The following is a 20,356-nucleotide window of genomic DNA, read 5'->3' on the forward strand; positions in this document are numbered from 1 at the left end:
GCTCCAGTGCATGTGGGTGGTTTTATATTTGGGTACTAAGGACCACACTTGCCAGTCCTGCGAAGTTGTGGCTCATCAACTCCCACCTCCCCCAGCACAGATCCCTGCAGGCAGAGGGCCAAGGACAGCAGGACAGCCACAGCACTTCATCCCAAGCGCATGGCTTCAAGGCAGCACGGGGGGCAACAGTCACAGGGCTAAATCCAGCCTGCTGTTGCAGGACACAGCTGTCTCCTGCTCCAGGCAGCATTCCAGGTCTCACCTCCCTAGCACACACACATCAACAAAGCCAGGACAGAGATTTTTTTTTTTTTTTTTTGCTGTTAATACCAAATTTCAACCAGATACTTCTTCATTCAGCTCCAAACCCAGCTCTGGGCTGGCCAAACCCTGTTTCATTTCTGGACACAGTGGCCACCTCCCAGCACAGCAGCCCCAGAGCACCCCACAGCACTCTCGCTAGCAGCAGCAGCTCCAGCTTCCAGGCCAGACGCGGCCATTTCCAATAGGAGGCCTAAAGAATTTGCCCTCTAACTGCCAAGAACCCTTATTTTCACACACAGCCGGGGCACAGCCAGGGAAGCTTCTGCACCGTGCTCCGCCCCTACTCGTCCATTCTCTCCTGACCTCCTCACCATGGCGGCGGGGAAGGGCCCGCCCGCCCTCACGGACGTTGTCGCAATAGCGTCTCACGTCCGCCGCGCTTTACGGTAAGGCCGCAAAGCGGGAAGAAGGCGGCTGGCGGAGGCAGTTGCCGCCATGGACCGGAGGAAGAAGCCGCTGGACGTGGCCGCCTCCTCGGTGAGTGAGCGAGTGAGCCTGGCCGCGGCCGGGAAGAAGCAAAAAAAACCCCACAACCCTCCGTCTGTATGGGAGAGCCTGTCGTTCCGCTTATAAGGGTGTGAGGGCGTCTAGGCGGGCCCTGTTACCCGCAGGCCGGGCGGGCTGAGGCCTGGGGGCCGCTTCCAGGGAAGACAGTGCACCGGGGGACCGGCTTCTGCCCTTCGCCTTAACGCTGACCCACTGAAATAGGCACTCGTTAAAGCAAATGCTGATTTAAAGGGTCGTGTTGTGACACGTCTTGGTTTCGTGAGGTGCTTGGAGGGGGTTTAGCCCTTTTGCCTCCCTACCCAAGCGTTGGCACTGTGTTTGGAAGCTGGGCGTGCCAGCGCTGAATTTGCCCCTGTCCCTCATGTAATGATAAAATTAGAGCATGCGAGGGAAATGCGAGTTAATTTCCTGATTTTTTTCTAAGCACCAGGAGGTCCATGTCTTGGCAAGCTAACATCGACCCTCAGATGGTGAGGCCTGTTTCTCCCTGCTCTCTGGTTGTCTGCGAACAAGGGACTGCTGCCAAACACGGCTTTTTTACAATTAAACAGTTAGTGTAAATTGGAGGTTGTTGTATATGAAGCAATATTGAATTTTTTTAAATGGTTGCTTCTAAGCATTCGGGGGTGAAAGAAAAGGGTTAATTTGCAACACTGTGCATCATTGTTACAGGGACCCAAAAAGCAAATGCTTTAGTGTTTGGGGCAAATATTAATGCCAAAGTCTTCCACTGTCCTGATTAATGTCCATGTGTGACATTTGTCTTCTGTAGGACTTGCAGGGAAAGTGGCACAATATCCTCTTCCAGGCTAGGGGGTTTTTTTTTAGTGTAATTTCAAGACAATACCCCTGCCGGTGATGTTGCTTAATAAAAGATGAGATGGGTGCTGGTCATAGATGGCAATGCTACTTATATATTTATTATTAAAAAAAAAAATCTAAAACTATATGAACAGTTTATAAAATAGTGGAAAAGTATATATATTTTATGAAAGCAAACTTCTATAAATTCTTTTCTAACCATTAAATAACGAATAAAATCCTGTTTCAAAAGTTTCGTTTTCAAATTCAATAGTGATATTTCATTAGTGCTTATTCCCATTATCTATCAAAGGATCAAGGATATCTTTGGGCTTCTTTTAAATCCCTAATGATAATTTGCATTCCGTGTTTTTTGCATATTGTTTGCTGTAAACTTAAGAGTGATCAGATCACTGCTTCAAAGTTCCGCAGAAAAATGCAATCGAATATACATTTAACTGTAACGTTAAATGTTTTACTAGATTGTTTTACTAGAAATACAGTTATTATTTTATTACAGTAACTGATGTATATGCATGTGATATGTCTTGGTTGTTTATTCGTTTATTTTGCTATTGATGTAGTTGGTAGATCTCAAAGCAGAACTCTTCCGAAAGCAAGAAGAATTCAAGAAAGAAAAGCTATTGAAAGATGCTGGCATCTTTGCAAAGCCCAAAACTTCTAATAAGGTAGAAATATTTTTCCATTGTTGTTTTTGTCATTCCTTCTTCTTAAAGTAAGGAAGTTCATATTCAAACCTAAATCAATAAATACTCAGAGCTATGTTTCTAATCAAATGTAAAATCTACGCAATGAGGATGTTCTTTAAATTTTATTTCCAGGTGAGATTCTTGTGCACAGCAGAAAATTTCACATGCTTATGCCTCTCTAAATCACCACTTAATCTTTGTTCCCCAGGGAGCCACAGCTTTTGTAACGAAAGGAAAAGGTGTTTCTTTTTTTCTCCAAGACTTTGTGTGCTTCTCTGAAGGTTGGAGGATGGGACACTCTTCTTGATAAATGCTCTGCTATCTGTTCCTCTCTATCGCGGTGTATAATAATGGATGCACAATTCTCTCTCACGGTTTACTGCACATTGTTTTCTACTCATTCTGTAGCTTTCTAGGAGTAGAATAGAGTATTGCTGCCATATTTGAAGAACATACAGCATTCACAGTGTTACACTGTAAACAGGCAAATTGATTGTATTTTATATCTAAAATAAAGGTAATAGAGAATAGAAACAATTCATAACTTTATTATTATTTTAGTAATCAGCAAGATTGTTTTTATTAACTTTTTTAACCTTAACATCGTTACCAGAATAGATTTTGTCTGATTTCTGAGTGCTTTTTTGGGGGGGTGCTTCTCAGCTTGCCCTTAACTGTTATATCATGCTGCAATCTGTGTAATTTTAGGACATACCTGCTGCATCCTACAGCACAGTAGTCTCAAGTCAAACATATTTAAGATGTTCTTTACAAAGTCTTTCATGATTGATTTGCCCACTTTGCACTATGGAGTTGAAATAATTTTAATCATTATAATTTCAATATTTTTATTTATGTATTTATTTGTTGTTATAAAATTGTACTGCACAGAAACCAAGCATCTGGAACAAACAAAACACAGGAGTTGCAAATCGAGCTGAGAAAGATGTTGAGCAGAAGGCGGAAGAGGAGCACATATTAGATAAATCAAGGTAACTCTCAGGCTCTGTAAGAAAGGAATGCTTTGTAGAATTTGTTTTTCAGTGCTTACAAAAGCACATAAAGCAAGTTATGCACGTTTTGGTCCAGCAGTTCTCATTAGACCAACCAGTAAGACCAGCGTCAGTTCCATGCTCTTCGCCAGTAATGTACAAAGTGCATCCTCACTTTGGGTATCTGCCCTCACATTATCGTAGTTGTTGATGTCAGGTTACTGATTCTGGAAGGTCATCTTTAGAATTAAAAGCCAGGGCAGCAATATATTAGAATTCTATAGAAAAGTGTTTCTTGGACTTGACAGGAAATGACTCACTTTTTTGCAGGGTTTACCTCATCTTCTTAATGGGTTAGTTGTACAATAAGATAAATGTTGAAAATGCAATTTGTAAGCAATTTGCTGTTTTTCTGTAAGCAGTTCTTTGCTCTTCAAAATTGTCTTTACCATTCCAGAAATTAGCTGTTTATCTTCAGTTTCTAAGATTAAGTGTAACTCTGTTATCTCTTTCTTTTTTCTTTTTTCTTCTGTAAAACAGTATATCAGTATCTCATACCTGCAGATAATGGTCTAGCTTCTTCCAGTATTTATCCGACAGACTGCAGCAGTTAGATAGAGGTGGAATACTCATTACATTGTCTTCCTGCCTACTTGATAAATTACACTTCATATTAATTCTGTAACTTCACTAAAATTATTTTCAGTATAAACTCTGGAACGAACTATCTATGCATCTTCAGAAATGTCAGTTAAGGTTCAAAACGAAATGCAGGCATAAACATTTCAAGCACTTCTGGTACTTTCTTACTCCATTTAGTTAAAATTAAATTGGTCATTTGAACTGTGTTTGGAATTGGTGGAATTGCAATGGTTTGGTTTTTGTTTTGGTTTTTTTTTTTTTTTCTTTTTCAGGAAGAAACTAGAAGAGAAAGCAAAACTGTATGAGAAAATGACAAAAGGCGACTTTCCAGGTGAACAAAACCAGTCTAAATGAGCATATATAAAATTGTTTGTAAAGTTCACCCTAAAAGTTGGTATTTCTGACTATCTGGTGATTTACAGCAGCTATGGTATGAATTCAGTGCTTGTCTTCTTACATGGTATTTTTTTTTTCTGGAGTTATTGCGCAAAGTGATTGACATGGGTTATTCTGTTTTGAAAGGGAGAAAAATATAGGTACTAGAGAAAATAAAATTACTTTTTGAAGGACAGCCTGTCCTAGTAAAGCACTATTGGCTTGTTTCACTCATTCATTAAGTGGGTGGAATATATTCTGGTTTTTCAATACAGAATCTTCGAAAAACAAAATTAATTTATTCTCCGTTATGCAGTCTTTGGATTGCATTGCTGATGTTCTGTCCTGCATTCCAATTCTTGGACCTCTATGAAGAGAAGATGAGGAGGAGGAGGGGAGTCTGGCTAGTTCATATGTGAATACCAGTCAAGCAGCTAATAGGGTTAGAGAATTCTAATCTGTTCCTTTCTTCTCTCGCTCATTCAGTCCCTTGCAAGAAGTAATTGTTAAAATAGAATCCAAATCTCCTTGCAATTAATCTCTAATGTTTTCTTTACTAGTGTCCATCTTTGTCCACATGACCCCACCACTTTTCTCTACTTTTCTAAAAAGTACTCTAGTGATTGCTTGACTACTGCCAACACACCAAATGTTAAGCATCAAAAAAGTATTTGAACTGTTAAATCACAAACCCTATACTTCTGCAATAATGAGCAGAGAATATTTTAGTGCAAAGACTGCAACCTTTTCTGTATTGTACACAACGATTAATTGCTTTAAAATACTCTAAAAGCTCTATTCAGAAATAGAGGTTATCACTGTGGAGCCAATTTACAGCTCCAAGTTTGTTTGGCACTGAATGAGATTTAAGTGTTCCCCAATAGCGTGGTCAAGGGCATTGCTGGCAGCTGAAAAGCTGATTGTGGCTATTTTGTATTGATTTTGTGCTCAGTCCTGTTCTTTTCATGGCTGTTCTCTAAGAATTGATTTTCTGCCTTAGATGAAGAAACTGAGGATTTGTACCTAGTGGATTTCACTCAGAAGATCATAGACAAACAGCACGAAGTACAGGAACTGTGTCGGAGTGAAGCTGCTAGAAAGACTTCAGAAAAAGACACAGATGATGAGGAAACTCAACCTGAAATGGAAATACCACCACCCGAGGACCCAGATGAAGAATGGTTCGTACTACTGTTTGGGCTAAGCTGTCCTGTGTTTCTTGACAATTGCATGAGAAAATAATTTTATTCTCCAGAGTATGTAGAGTGACACTTTTTTTGTTTTGTTTATAATACACATTGAGAAGAGGTGGTATGTTCTTTCATTTCATGTCTCATGAAAAGACAGCCCTTCGTGTTACTTTCCTTTCCGTGTAGGTAACACTGCAATAGAATCTACATCCAGGATTATGAGAAATATCAATCAGGGAAAGGTACTATTAAGTGAGACATCGTAATATCATTTCTTATTTTCTTGCATAGTTTATGGGAGTTCTGACCACAGTATTGATACAATTTTATGCTTTGATGTCTTGAATTGACATGTACTTTAGCAAAACTTGGGGTTTTTATTGTATCCACCTTCCCTTTTCTAATTGTGTGTGATGCACAAAATGAGCAGTCGTTTTTGTTGTATGCTGATCTCTTAAAGGAGAGAAATTTCTGAATTGGAAAAAGAACATGATTTTTCAGCATTTCTTCCACTGTTTAACTACAGCACAGCAAGTAGTCTGTGACAATTTTCTGTGATATTCCAAGTAACCGTGAGTTTTTCATCCAATAATTATTAGATGAATAATTATAAAACGAGCCTGACTAAACATTTTCCTTGCCCATTTGTTTAAAACGCTTATGGAACAGAAATTTTTCTTCTGGTAATCAGTTTAAAACAGCAGTAACTGATAGGAAACAGAGCACCCCTGTTTTCCAGTTTATTAGGCCAAGATAAGATTTGCAATGCAATGTTTCAGAATAAATTGGGAGAATGCATCCAGCAGAGTACCAGAAGACTGCTAGGTTGGAAAGGCAGATATACCCATTACCAGCACCTTACTGAAATTCAAGATTGAAACTGTCAATGAGTGATGGGCTCAAACTGCTTTGTGCTCTCATCACCGTAAAGTGTCAGAAATTTAAACGGATAGATTTTACTCTTCACATGGTGCTTTTCTATCATTGCCTACATCTCGCATCAATGAGATGTGTTGTTATTATATTGTCCGTATCAGTGAGGCCATATCCTAATGCGGATATTTGAATGCTAGCATAAATACTGCTAATTATTCTGCAGTGATCTTTAGTTACATCTTTACTATAGGGAATGCAATCTTTTTTTTTCCCTACTGATGTTACATTATTATAAAAGCTAAAGGGCACTGAGTATATACTAAGCTTTAGATATCCTTAGAAGTTATGTAAAAGACTTAACTTACTAAAAGCACAGATCTTTAAAAGTTTGGGTTTTGGGAGCTAGATTGCCAGTCATTCTTTTTCTGATGTAATATCAATTCTTTAGAATGGGATAATTGAGGCAGCGTGATGCTAAAGAACTTCTAGCGTTACAGGACAATAGTATAGCTCTTAACAGCTTTTTCAACAACTGTAAATTAGTGTTCAGTACCATAAAGGGTTGAATGAGAAGCACAATATGTGCTTCAGAGGAACATTTTGCTTGCATTTTAGTCAGCCTTTGTTATGCCAGTTGAATGAACGCTATCAGTCTATTCTAAATGAGCTTTAGACTGATAATTGAAATATATTGTAGCGATTTCATATCCGCAAGAAGTCAATGCCACATCATTATTTTCACTACGGGAAGCAAGTACTAGGCTCAGTTTTATTTTGGTGTGAAAACTACATTACCTTGTAAGTTTTGAACATTTTTTTACACCATTTTATTGCCAGGGCAAATAGTCGTCTCAAAGTGAGATTGAGTAAATGTCTGTACTAAAGCTGTCATACGCCCTGCTCAGAATGTATCCTTTTAACCTGGAAATCTGTTAATTGAAAGGTAGAAGAAACTGTCACACACAGAGAGACTGAGAGGTGATGAATACTCTTTGGAAAGTATCACTGCTTCTATCTTCTGGTTAAGAGTTCTCTAAAGCTGCAAATAGAAATTCTACATCAAATTTCCTTTGCTGTCATTACAGGGTTGATTATGTTGATTTCTTGGGCCGATCTAGACGCTGTATGAAGAAGGATTTGCCAAGTCTACTTAAAATGGATCAGGAACTTCAAGGGAAAAGGTGTGGTTTCTCTAATGGAAGTGAATGTTCCCTGCAGTATTTAACATACCTTTTTTCTCTTCCTTCTCATTTAAAAAAAAAAAAAGCTTTTCTTTGTTATCCCGTTCTCAATCCAGAATTGTTGATGCTGCTGCTTTCTTTTTACACCAACATCTGCTGGTTACTACATTGTGCCTTAAATAATAGAGTACCTACAGAGTAATTGTACATGACTGATTTAATTATAAATTCATATAGTAGTCCAAGGCTTCTATTTTATTTCACCCTGGCAGTTCACCATTTGAAATATGTGGCTTGTGTATTGGTTTTAAATTGCAACAGAATGGAGGCCGTGGATATGAAATAAAAGCTGAAATTAAATTTTTAGTAAACTACTGAGGCACAGTCTTTGATGTAAATGCTGACCAAATCTAAAATGTCACTTATGGAGCATAGCTTGCAGAGAAGAGTTCTAATAAATTGACTTAGCAATCTCTCAGATATTTGATGCATCTTTTAAAACTGTGGTCCTTGTATGGAAATTGTGTTTTATTAAACCTTCCAGAAACTGCCAGAGAAGTGATTCCTGGTTCTGTTTGACATGGAAGCTGATTATAGTCTCTTAGCAATTCCAAATTCATCATGGCATTCAAAGTGAATTTGTTAGATCTCCATTTGTTTGTTTTTGCTCTTCTCTTAAACAGCTGTTTAACAGCTCTTTTATTAAAATTATTATGGCAGCACTGAGAATTGTTTTCAGAAAATAGTCTAAAGGCACTGCAACTAAGCCATTGCTGAAGTGAAAATTCTTTCACGCTAACAACTCATTAGTGTGTTCTCAATATTTTAAACGTAAGATAGAGAGTATGAGTGCTTTGAAATTGCAGTGTCTGCATCGATATGGATGACAGTTGGTCAGTAAACCAGCTTTAGCTAGACAATAAAAGAAAAAGATCCTGCTGCTTCTCTTGGGAAAAGAAAAATATTTCCCATATTGGGTATTAATATTTGGCATGGACTTCTAGGGTAAGTTAGTGGCTAGCTTTTTGTTATTTCAAATACCTTTCTTCTCTTATGTTAAATTTGAAATGTTTCTGTATGTGGTTGCTAGCACCCCAACAGATGCCAATAAAAGTGATTATTTCATCTCCCTTCTGTGATTTGATAATGACTTCATAGAGCCTGTAAGAAATAATACAATTTTCTTTAAGTCTTTTTAATAACATGTTGTACTAGTACCTTGTTTCAGAGGTAGCTTTGTATTTCTGTCTTCATCATGTACCATTGTAGTCATCAGTGCTGCTGCATCATTAAATGGTGCCTACAATGATCTAAGTTTTGTAAAAACCGCAACAGTGGATCACACCCAGTCACACTGTCACTGTTTGTTACCGTAAAACTGGTAAATTCTGCTCTGTAATACCTAACTATTTTTTTTTCTTCTTTTTCTTTTTTTTTTAATTAGACAAGGCCCTGATGGGAATACCCTGTTATCTGAAGACATGAGAAAAGAACTTCAGAGGCAGCAGTGGGAAAAAGAAGAAGAAGAAGCCCTCAGAAAACCCATGGGACCCATACATTATGAGGACATTCGAGAAAATGGTATACTTCCATACTTTATATCACTTATCTTTATATCACTGAAGAGATTAGTGTTAGAGGAAGCAAGGGAAAGTTACTTCTTGTGCCTATACAGCAAAGTCTAGGTAGGTGTTAAGCCACATGTATAATAACCATTCAAATTACCAGTACATAAATCTAGATGTATTTTTCCTTAAATTGTTATTTTCCTCAATTTTTTTTTTTCTCAAATTTCATTACATCTTCCTGTTTTCTCTGTCAGGAAGCTTCACTTCACATCTTGTCTAAAACAAGCCCTTCTTAGCCGTGTAAAACTAATGCGGTGTATGTTACTGGGAGTAATCCAGTGCCTGAAACCAGGGTGCATGGTGCTTGTATTTACTGTCAATTTTAAACTTGAGTGTAACTTAAATTTATTGATTTTCTTCTTTTCAGAGGCCAGGCAGCTTGGTGTTGGTTACTTTGCCTTTTCTCGTGACCAAGAACTTAGAAATAAACAACGGGCAACATTGGATATGCTAAGAGAACAGGTATGAGTTTGAAGAGCAAATTGGGGTATGAGGGCATCCTAGTTTCAGTGGTCACTGTCTTTGATTTGTTGTATAAGTCTTATACTAGGTGATGCCTGCAACTGACTCCAAAAAAATCGGGCCTCTTTTTCCCTGTTGAAACATGGTACTTGATGAGGATTGCTTTTAGTTGTTTAGTGAAGGAATACATGTAGTTGATTATCATGATAAAGGCAGATTAATTCATGTTTTTCTTTGCCATTAAGACACTTGATCAGAGAACTAAACGTGAACAGTTAAAAGAAAAAAGGAAGGCAGCTCTAGATGCAAGACTGTCTAAACTTCGAGCACGGAAGATTAAGAAGTTAAGGGAAGCTGGATTAGAGGAAGAGGCAGAAAAATTGGAGAATGGAGGTATGATCTGCTGCCTTTTTAAGTTAAATACTTGCTATTTCATTTTGTACTTGATTGATGGATAGGCGTGCTCTGATTTAGGTTTGGACATTCAATATGTTGGTATTATGTATTCTATATATGCAATCAGTATAACTGTTAAGAGAGTGAGAGTTCCTATAATTGTGTGTAGATATAAAATCATGCCAGAAATAGCTTAATAATGCAGGTAGAAATGTGATGTGTAGATTATAGGCTTCTTTTGATTCACACCTGACAGCAGGAATTACGCAGGTTAATTTTGCAGGTTGAGGTTAGAGCTGCTGAAATTTTACTGGCGCTTTCCTTTTTGAAGATGAGGTAGAATAAAAATTGGTAACAAGTTAATTTTGATATCATATAATATACGCTCCTGCAGTTTCAGTGCAGTCTGTAAATGGGACATACTACTGACTTCGGGATTTAGGATGATGAATTTGAGTTCTAATGCCATCTCTGCGCTATCTCCCTTATGACACTGCTAGTCAACTTGCACTGTCTCCCACTGCAAAATGTAGCTAATAGTCCACCGTGTCAGAGTTCCATGCAAGTGATTAATTGTGACATGTTCTAGAAGTGAAGAACGGTAATGTGCCACTGCTGTTACTGTTGTTCAGAATAAGAATGCAAGTTGTTTTCTCCTGTAAACAAAATGGAGATAACATGCTAATGTTCTTTTTTTTTTTTTTTTTTTAACCAATTTTCTAGCTTCAGTATAACACTAGGACGTTTCTTTTTGGATTATTAGGCAATAGATTTTCAGCAGTCTTTTTGATACAACTACAAAGCTAATGAAGTGTTTCTTGGTAGATACGCTTCCTGATTATCTGGCTTACCCATTATCTTTTCTGAGCTCATATGCAGTAATTAAAAAAAAAATAAATAAATTACCTCTCTACTCAGATGCATTTCATTATTAGAATGAAATTAGATCGTTAGTATGAGCTCTATAAGTGCAAATAACTCTTGCTTCCTGTTCCTCCTATGAATTTCATACAGATTTTATCCTATTACTAACACAAACTACTATCTCTTTCTGTAACATAGAATTGAAAGGTGTTACTGAAGAACCAGAAGCTCCGAGAGTTCCCGCAGCAAGTAGAAAGGTAGAGGTTGTCATCCAGGAGAGAAGAGATACAAAGCCCGGTGTGCCTTATGTCCGAGAGTGGGACAAAGGCAAAGGTAAGGAAATGCAGATTCGGAACCGCTGTTTGGAAGCAGTGTGCACACTGCTGATTTCATTTCTGTTCTGTGACAAAGTATGGTAAGACTGAAAAGCAATTAAATACTTTCTTCCTTTTGTATTGATGGCTATCTAGTGTCCAGTGCAGTGATTGACAAGACATGCCCTCAGTGCCAGTAGCTGCTATAATGTCCCCATAATTTTTTCTTCTATATGAGTTATTCCATTTCTGGATGATCCAGAGAGATTGACAGAATGACAAATTTCATAGTTCGTAAGATTTACTGTCTTTTAATGTGATCTTTTCTTGATGTATTTCTGTAGTTTGTGCTATGTGTGGCAGGATGTATTACACTGAAACAGGTACAGGATGATACTAAAAAGTGATGGAATAGAGACTGCTTCAGTGCCAATGTCCCATCTTGAACCATCTTCCTTGTCACAACATCAAGTGATGGCTGTCTTCCAAATCCTTCCCAAACCCATTAACTCATTTTGCACTACTTATCTGTGCTTATGCACATTCTTGTAATCTGATGACTTCGAAGTAAAAGCAAACAAGGAATAGGCAAAGCACATAAACATACACCTTTAGTACTCCTGTAAGAGCAGCATTCCTGGTCTATGCAATACTGATATTTCCAGCTGCTTTTTACTTTTCGTAGGCTCTCTTTGTGTTCTGTTAGTGAACATCATTGTGAGGGGACACTTTGTGCTTCTATTAAAAAACAAAACTTTCAGTTTCCATCTGTTAAATCTTTATCCTGCCAGACACTGAGGAAACCTGTGTTTTCCTACCTCTGAGGAAACCTGGTATCTGACTGACACTCCAGCAGCTCTGTACTACACAACAAATATTACACTCAGAAAGTAGAGGACAGCTTACTTTAAAATGTGAAGTGAAATAACTGTGGTTTGCCGAACATAAATGAAACACAAGCATCTGAATTAGTATAAGAAGGGATAGGCAAAACTCCTCACTCTTAGATGCTTTCCTCCTTACTATTTCGTATTTTTTATATTTTTTACCAAAGCAAAGGAAGAAGTCCTGCTGTGACTGGGGCTCTATTTTGTTAATTCAGACAAATGTGTAGCCCTTACGTATCAAAATTTTCTACTTAATTTCTTACAGAAGTCTTGGTAGACATGAATACTGAAAAGAATCTTACTCGTTTTAGAGAGTATGTTTGGGGGACATCTTTGGAGTAGGTTTTGAGGATAGCTTTTCAAGTGTGGTCATCTTGAGCTGTCATTCCATTGCAGTACTTCAGAACTATTTTTAATCGGAAATTAGCAGCTGCCATAGTAACAAGAATATCTACCACTTCTGTTGAAATAAAGAAGTTACTGGTTTTTGCCTGTGCTTGCTAGAGATAATCTCATCATCTCCATCTTCTAATAACTAAGCTCTTAATGCGGTGATTGGTTTGTGTTTTGATTCACGTCTAACCAATTAGTCTTTTTGCATAACAATAACCACATTGTTAAAGGATCCTGAAGTGACTAGGATGAGCTGCATAGAGGATGGTGGTTATCTTTAATGCTCAATGTTTCTGCTCTGTAAAGAAAGTGGACTGTGACCTTAGCCAGCAATCTAGTAATAGATGGAAAAGTAACTTCAAATAGCTTTTCACAATTGCATCTTCCCTGTTTAATTTGTTTTCCCTCCTTTCTGACTGATCTTCAGACCCTGAAATCTATATTCAATCTCCCATTTTTCCTGTTTCTAACAGAATTGATGTTTGGGCAATGGTCAAAGAAACAGGAAGAACTCAGAGATGAGCGAGATCCAGAATTTGCACCACCTTCTGATTACTTTATGGGACAAAAGAAAGATGATAATTACAGAAGGCAGAATTTGAACAGCCCTGAAACATCCTCTGAAAAACTGGAAACAGAGACAGCACAAAAGCAACAGACGCCATCAGCGCAGGCCAATGGCAGCAGCAGTGAAGGTGTGCCACCATCAGGGCAGGCTTTCAACAGCAATGTTCAAGATGAGTCAGTGTCAACAAAAGCCCGTGGCAGTGACACTCAAGATGTGCCATCATCAGCAGAGGATGACAGCAGCGACGATGAGGATATGCTGCCATCGGCACAGGCTTATGGCTATGGTGCTCAAGTTGTGCCGCCGTCAATGCATGCTTACGGCTATGGCGCTCAAGATGTGCTGTCATCAATGCCGCCTTACGGCTATAACACTCATGATATGCCATTTCCCATGCAGGCTTATGGCTACGGCGCTCAAGGCATGCTGCCACCAATGCATGCTTATGGCTACAGCACTCATGATATGTCATTTCCAATGCAGGCTTACGGCTATGGCTCCCAAGATGGGCCACCGGGAGAGGTGCACGCCTGTGGCTGCAGCGCCCAAGATGGGCCACCGGGAGTGGTGCAGGCCTGTGGCTGCAGCACCCAAGATGGGCCACCAGGAGTGGTGCAGGCCTGTGGCTGCAGCACCCAAGATGGGCCACCAGGAGTGGTGCAGGCCTGTGGCTGCAGCACCCAAGATGGGCCACCGGGAGTGGTGCAGGCCTGTGGCTGCAGCACCCAAGATGGGCCACCGGGAGTGGTGCAGGCCTGTGGCTGCAGCACCCAAGATGTGGCATCTTCAGCACAGCCCAACAGCAGTGATGCTGAAAATCAGGAACCGCTTTACCAAAGTTTAGATGATATGCTGTCTTATTACAGACAAGTGACTTGAACTGAGCAAAAAGATAAGCCAGAATCGTGATTTAAAGAACTGAAATAGAATTATCATCTCGGCAAGAATATTGTTTCGCACATCTGGGAAAAAAAAGTTTCTGTAAGCAGATCAAAATAAATGTCCTGGAGACCTAAGCTGTTTTACATCACAGCTGTACTTTTGCCCTGTTAGTTTTTTGTTTTGGTTTTTTTTTTCCTCTTTATTAAAACCAGGACATGGTGGTACTTATTTAGTCTAGTACGTATTTCATTTTAACTCTTTGCCAGTTACACCTGAACTTTTGGGGTATATTAATGGCTTTCTCTGAAAAGATGAACTCTTCCTTTACTCTTTCACTCCCCAGCTAGCTTCTAGTTTGGAGGTTCTATAAGATCAGTGATATCTGCAGAAACAATATTGAAATGGCTGGCCCTATGCTGCTAAATACAGAAGGGTTTTAGGAAATCTGTTACCTACTTAATCACCTGCCTTTAGGAAGTGCAGAATATTATCTAGTGAACAGTAGTGGTTCACATGGTTGTAATGGCTTCTGCATTCCTGAGGTCTGTATATAACTCATAATACTGTGAAGCAAATTACAGTGGAGAGAGGCATTGCAGAAATCAATAGATAATGATGGTTAGGCTAAGAATAAACACTTCACTAAAGGAGAAGTCTTGACACCTGAAATTACTGTCTTACTGGTTTAGAAAATGCTCTCATAATTCTCCAAGTGCATTTTTCTTGCATCATCTGTTATATTTATGGTTTTACTTTATCTAATACTTTTTTTTCCAAAAACTGTGATATTGGAGTCACTGTATATAAAAGCAGACCAACCTCTACCAAACAAGGTTTTATTTCAGAATAATCTTAGTAAATGAGAATAACGCTTATTTACCATGTGGAATATTTTTATTTCTGAAGGTAATTTAAATAACCCCATTTGTATTTTTAAAGCTCATACAAGGATAAGACCTAGAAAAGTGGGTTAGAATGGGCAATATCATAGATTGTCTAAAGTTAAATGACAATAATAATGTCAAAATGGTGAATGTTTGAACAAAATAGTGAACTAGCCGAAGAGACAGAGATGATTTGCTGCTCTTGTGTGCTTCAGTCGGATCTCGGGCTGCTTTGCAAAGCCTGGTGAACAGCAATGTGTTCAAGGTGACTGAGCAAACTTAGTGAATATGTTCTGCAATCTGCTGTCCCCAAATTCTGTTTTAACCTCAGCTAATAGACACACATCTGTCTCTTTCCTATACCGCTGGCTTTTGCACAGAAATTTGCAGAGCCAGGAATAACACCTTACAGGAGGAATAACACCCCACAAGAGCACCAGTGGTACCGTTTTAAAGCCGCAAACTACCCCAGTCTTTTATCCTTACCAAACAGTTAAGAGACAGGAGCTTTATGATAACTTTGGGTTTCTGTTTCTCTGAACAGACCTAGAACTTGAGAATAGTGTGGCACATTAATGGCCACATCCACCTGAACTGCAGGGAAAGCTTAGCAGCAGCTCATTGGTTTTGCTGCTGCTGACACTGACCTGAGCTCAGCTGTTGTGCATAGTGTTAGGGCGTATATTTCTTCCTTTCCTTGAATCCCTTCAGTATGAACAGGGAACCTGAAAATAAATAATGATTGTATACTAATGACCAAAAGGAAGAGGAAGATGTCACAAACCCATCTGTTTTTACCAAATGGTACAGCATCAATGCAATTTTTTTCCCTCATAAATTTGGTACAACCTCAGATTAGTCATATCCATGAGATGGCAGTCTAGTCTTGCTGATTCTCTATAAGAAATTCTGCCAGTATATACCTGTTTTCTGCTATTTGTTTCATAATAACATTGAAGTAGTCTCTGATGACCCTTGAGCCGAGTAGAATTTTTTCAAATGCTGCGTCACCTCATATTTAATTTTGAGTTTAAAACAGTTGTGTTATGTTTTAGCAGCTTTCTTCCACAAAGATAAGAAGTGGTCAAAATACACATTTCAAATTTGACTAGTTAGGAAAACAGACTTCTTGCAGTGCCCCCAGTTGTTGAACTCGTACAGAGAAACTGATGTTAAACATTGTAATGTTTCATGAGAAGGTGTTTGGTTGCCCACAGCGTGAGCAAGGCAAAAGCTAATTGCTAAGCTAGGGTTATTTGCAAAGACCCTACTAATTCTTAAGGGTACCAGGCTACTTTGAGTAAATTTCCTAAGTTACCCACTAGCAGATTTCACTGCTGTGCCTCGCCAGGGAGATCACCACCTTTGTCCTCATGCTCAACTGGTACAGGAACATGTCTGACACCATGTTGACAGAAGTGACTTAATAGTGATTGCCGTGTTTAAACTAATTAGGGCAGCCTGGTTGTTACAGCACTAGCACAGGAAATAAAGGACCTCATTCAGGTTTCTACTGTCAGTCTGGAAAGGCTTTGTTCAAATGATGTAACTTCCGTGTATGGGAGTGAATGGTAAGTTTGGACTCAAAACAGTTTATGTTGGAATAAACACTGGAATAAACATCTAATACTTCACTTGCAACAGGCAATTTCAATGTGTGAGGCAGGGTAGAATTGGTTTCCAGCTTTGCATTACCTGCTTTAAAAAAAGCAGTGTTTCTTTTAGAAGTATTTTATGAAACGTATTGGGAAAACAATCCCTTCTGACCAGAGATGCTTTAACTAATCCATGTTTAAGTTTCATAGCAAGAAATAATTTAGTGCTATAGTTTCTTGGTTCCTACAAATAAGATAAGACTGAATGAACGATTCTGCTGTTTGAAAAAGATTTTTTAAAATGACATGTATTTTTATATCATTAAAAGGTCATAACTTAGAAACCTCTATAATGCCCTGGCAAGGTGGGGGGTCCGAATGGTACCATTACAGTTTGGAAAAAAGGGAAATGGAGATTGGCAGAGCTGCTAAAGGCTGCAAAGGAATTGCTAGTCCTTGCAAAGTTAGATCCAGGAGTGCTGTGCTCGAACTGCTGTTGTAACTCTGTCTTATATTGTGTCCCTCTTTCTAATTTTTTGTTTGTTTAATGCAGCTGTGGGAGGAAGGATCAACTGAAACATAAAAGCATGAGAAACTCCCCATAGTGTTTTGAAGCTCACTGGGCAGTGCAGTGAAGTGTTGTAGGGTGCATGGGGTTGTGTACTTCATGCTTCCTTAGCTCCTCTCTGTCTAGAATCACAGTACATCATTACAATTATTTATTAATAAATCCTCAGAATATTATTCTGAAGTAAGAGAATACCACTATCCCCATTTTGTGGAAAGAAGAAAACCGAAATGCAAAATAACTTCTGCAAGGTCACAAAGCAAGTCTGTGGCAGAGCAGGAGTTCAAACCCAGTTCTCCAGGCTGGCTGATTTATGCTAGAGAAGTTTCATATTTAAGACCTCACACGAATCAGTATGTGAAAGTCATTCAGAGCAGGGTATGATTTCCTTGGAGCTGAAATCATTCTAAAGAGTGGGCAAAGTAATTTAAAACATTAAAGCTTGACTTGAATTCATTGTGGCAATCGTATCCTTCGATGGATTTCCATATAAACAATATTTGCATCTATTCTGCTACTATTTTAATCATGGACATTCACTTCCTACTGCCTTCTGGGCTTTGTTTTTTCTGTGCCCTTCATACTGCAGGTAGTCTTATGTATATATGTGATTTAGAAGCTATATTGTCTTTGCATTAGTTTAAGCTGGAACTGCACTAAGGAATGAAATGCCATTTATTACATAGCATTATGTAAAAACGTACAATCAAAATGTTGCTTTGTTCAGCTTCATTTCCATAGCCTAATACTAAACACAGGAGGATTCTTGGCCAGGAAGGGAGTTCAATGTCTACATTAAACTAAAGCCCATTGAGAACAGCTCTCCCACAGCAGTGATCTGTCACTTTGCCATTTGGTCTCTTTCCCTCTTGTCTTGATTTTTGGCTGAAAAGCATATTCTCTCATGCTGTGGAGAGATTTCTGTTCAATCTATTTCATTCTCATTTCACTCAGACCACCTCAAGTTAGCTTCGCTGTGATTGGCAACCTCATTTAGTAATTCCTGGGGCAAACAATTTCTTATTGATACACTGCCAAGGTGATATTTGTCTCATATTCTGGCCAGATCTAGAGGACGTTGTCTCCCATTCCCTCTTCCTCCTCGTTTTAAATCACCCTCCTAAGTTACCTACTTTGACACCAGTGGAAAGTGGGCGTGCACTTGGGCTACGTTGGTAAGGATCTGCCACCATCAGTGTATGACTGATGTAAAGAAAGTAAAGCAGCTTTGTGTTTTCACTCTTCTCTGAGCATGCGAAATTGTGGGCACACTGTACCTATGATTGCATTTCACGTGTTGGAACTGAGCTCTGCCCCAAGAGGTACCAGTGGTGGCTTATGTTGCCTACAGTGTTCTGCATAGAGCCAGGGGCAGTCCCTGGCTCTTGGGTAACATATCTAAGGCAGCTTTGTCCAACATCTCTGTGTGAATATTTTTCTGATACACAAGTTATTTTTGTCCAAAATGCAAAAAGCATTCAAGCACGCTTGAATTTCAACGCTTACCTTTCAACCTGCTGCATCTGGCCGGTAGGACTCAATCGGATCTCCAGAGAAGAACCTTTAGAGAAGACAATTTTCTCTATGTCACCAAAGGGTGATTTTCACCCCCTTGGAGGGCAGCAGGGATCTGGATCTGACTGGGAACTATTGGCATGTCAGCTAAGGCTGCAATTCCATAATGTTACAGGCAGATACTGTATCAATTATATTGTCCTTATTAACTGTTCTTAATACAAATGGCTCTCCAAGTCCTTGGGTGTCCAGAAGGCCTGGTCCCGGTACCAGTTCTATCAGTAGCTCTAGAGTTGTTAAAATCTAGTCCTGCTAGACCCTAATGTCACCCATCTTGTAATAGACTTGGACCAAGATTTTCTTTCTTATCCCTTTTTTTTGGCCTGTTGAAACTTCATCTAAAATTTATGTCCAACCTTGACCCATAAGACCCAAGGTACTGCTTTTGCATCTTTAAAGTAACTAGAGGTTAATCAGAGGCAAGGACAAATGTAAAAATGTACCAGGAGCTGGTTAGCATACAGATGATATATGGTTTTAAATCAAAAAAAAAAAAGCATCATTATGCTGTGCTGTCTTCTAGAAGATCCAGCTCCCCCAAAAATGGATACCTAATGTGTGCACAAAGGGCATTCAGGAAACTATTAATGTAAACCTTTGCACCATTAAAGTCGGTGAGATGCTGAGGACCGTGGTCCTTATAGAATTCGATGACGAAATGTGTCTAAATTCTGTTCTAGTACAGATCTCCAAGGCCTTTTTGTTGGCGAATGCCTCCCCTCACACACAGTGCCCGGAGCCAACACGGCCAGCGGGAGGGAAGTTTTTCTCGTTGGCGAGACCTGGCTCCTCGAAGTTATGGAACAGCCAGCCCGGGATGACCAGCTGAGGCCCTACAGACAAGCACCTCTCTTACCACGCTAGAGAAGCTCGGACCGTTGGCGAGAGGGCGCCCAGGCGCGGGTGGCCCCGGGCTGACAGGTCCTGAGGGACGACCGGCCGCCCTCGCCCTGAGGCGGCCGCCTCACGCACGGGGCGCATGCGCCCGGCCCTGCGGCCGCCCTCAGTGCGCACGCGTCAGACGCCTCCGCCGCCCGCACCCTCGGCGTGCGCCCGGCAGCGGGGGACGGCAGAGGGCTGCCGCCGGAGAGGGGCCGGTCCGTTCCCCCCACTGCAACAGGGGCCGGCCACGTGCGCTCACAGCACTGAAAGACAACGGCGTCCTGGGCTGCATCGACGGAAGCGTGGCAGGCAGGGCGAGGGGGGGATTCTGCCCCTCTGCTCCGCTCTGGTGAGACCCCAGCTGGGGTACCGCGTCCAGCTCTGGAGTCCTCGGCACGAGCAGGACATGAACCCGATGGAGAGGGTGAAGAGGAGGGCCACGAAGATGATCAGAGGGCTGGAGCACCTCTGCTCTGAGGACGCACTGAGAGTTGGGGTTGTTCAGCCTGGAGAAGAAAAGGCTCTGAGGAGACCTTACAGCCTCTCCCTTCCAGTGCCCAAAGGGGGCCTACAGGAGGGATAGGGAGGCATTCTTTATCAGGGAGCGTTGCGATAGGACAAGGGGCAACGGTTTTAAACTAAAAGAGGGTAGATTTAGACTAGATATTAGGAAGAAATTCTTTACTGTGAGGGCGGTGAGCCCCTGGACCTGGTTGCCCAGAGAAGCTGTGGCTGCCCCATCCCTGGAGGTGTTCAAGGCCAGGCTGGATGGGGCTTGGAGCATGGTCCAGAGACCATGGACCCCAGAGACACCTCGTCTAGTGGGAGGTGTCCCTGCCCAGGGTAGAGGGGTTGGAACT

The 20,356-nt window shown here is 40.3% G+C and overlaps 1 protein-coding gene across 1 annotated transcript; it reads left to right on the top strand.

Moving 5' to 3' along the window:
- Nucleotides 1-720: 720 nt before the first annotated feature.
- Nucleotides 721-14,645, top strand: CCDC174 (coiled-coil domain containing 174). The gene is made up of 11 exons (XM_054216307.1): nucleotides 721-801; nucleotides 2,217-2,321; nucleotides 3,234-3,334; nucleotides 4,249-4,307; nucleotides 5,352-5,532; nucleotides 7,503-7,598; nucleotides 9,043-9,179; nucleotides 9,594-9,688; nucleotides 9,934-10,081; nucleotides 11,147-11,281; nucleotides 13,016-14,645. Exons 1-11 carry the CDS (start codon nucleotides 760-762, stop codon nucleotides 13,987-13,989), a joined length of 2,073 nt encoding a protein of 690 aa, XP_054072282.1. The 5' UTR covers nucleotides 721-759; the 3' UTR covers nucleotides 13,990-14,645.
- Nucleotides 14,646-20,356: the final 5,711 nt, after the last annotated feature.

This window comes from Rissa tridactyla, chromosome 10 (assembly GCF_028500815.1).
Source record: "Rissa tridactyla isolate bRisTri1 chromosome 10, bRisTri1.patW.cur.20221130, whole genome shotgun sequence".
Taxonomy (NCBI): Eukaryota; Metazoa; Chordata; class Aves; order Charadriiformes; family Laridae; genus Rissa; species Rissa tridactyla.

What these genes read in the sequence shown, in the direction of transcription:
- CCDC174 (XM_054216307.1), top strand. Translation starts at nt 760, where the DNA reads ATGGACCGGAGGAAGAAGCCGCTGGACGTGGCCGCCTCCTCG. An exon ending in TGGATATGCTAAGAGAACAG is followed by an intron (nt 9,689 to 9,933) that starts GTATGAGTTTGA and finishes TTTGCCATTAAG; the next exon opens with ACACTTGATCAGAGAACTAA. An exon ending in AGAGTGGGACAAAGGCAAAG is followed by an intron (nt 11,282 to 13,015) that starts GTAAGGAAATGC and finishes TGTTTCTAACAG; the next exon opens with AATTGATGTTTGGGCAATGG.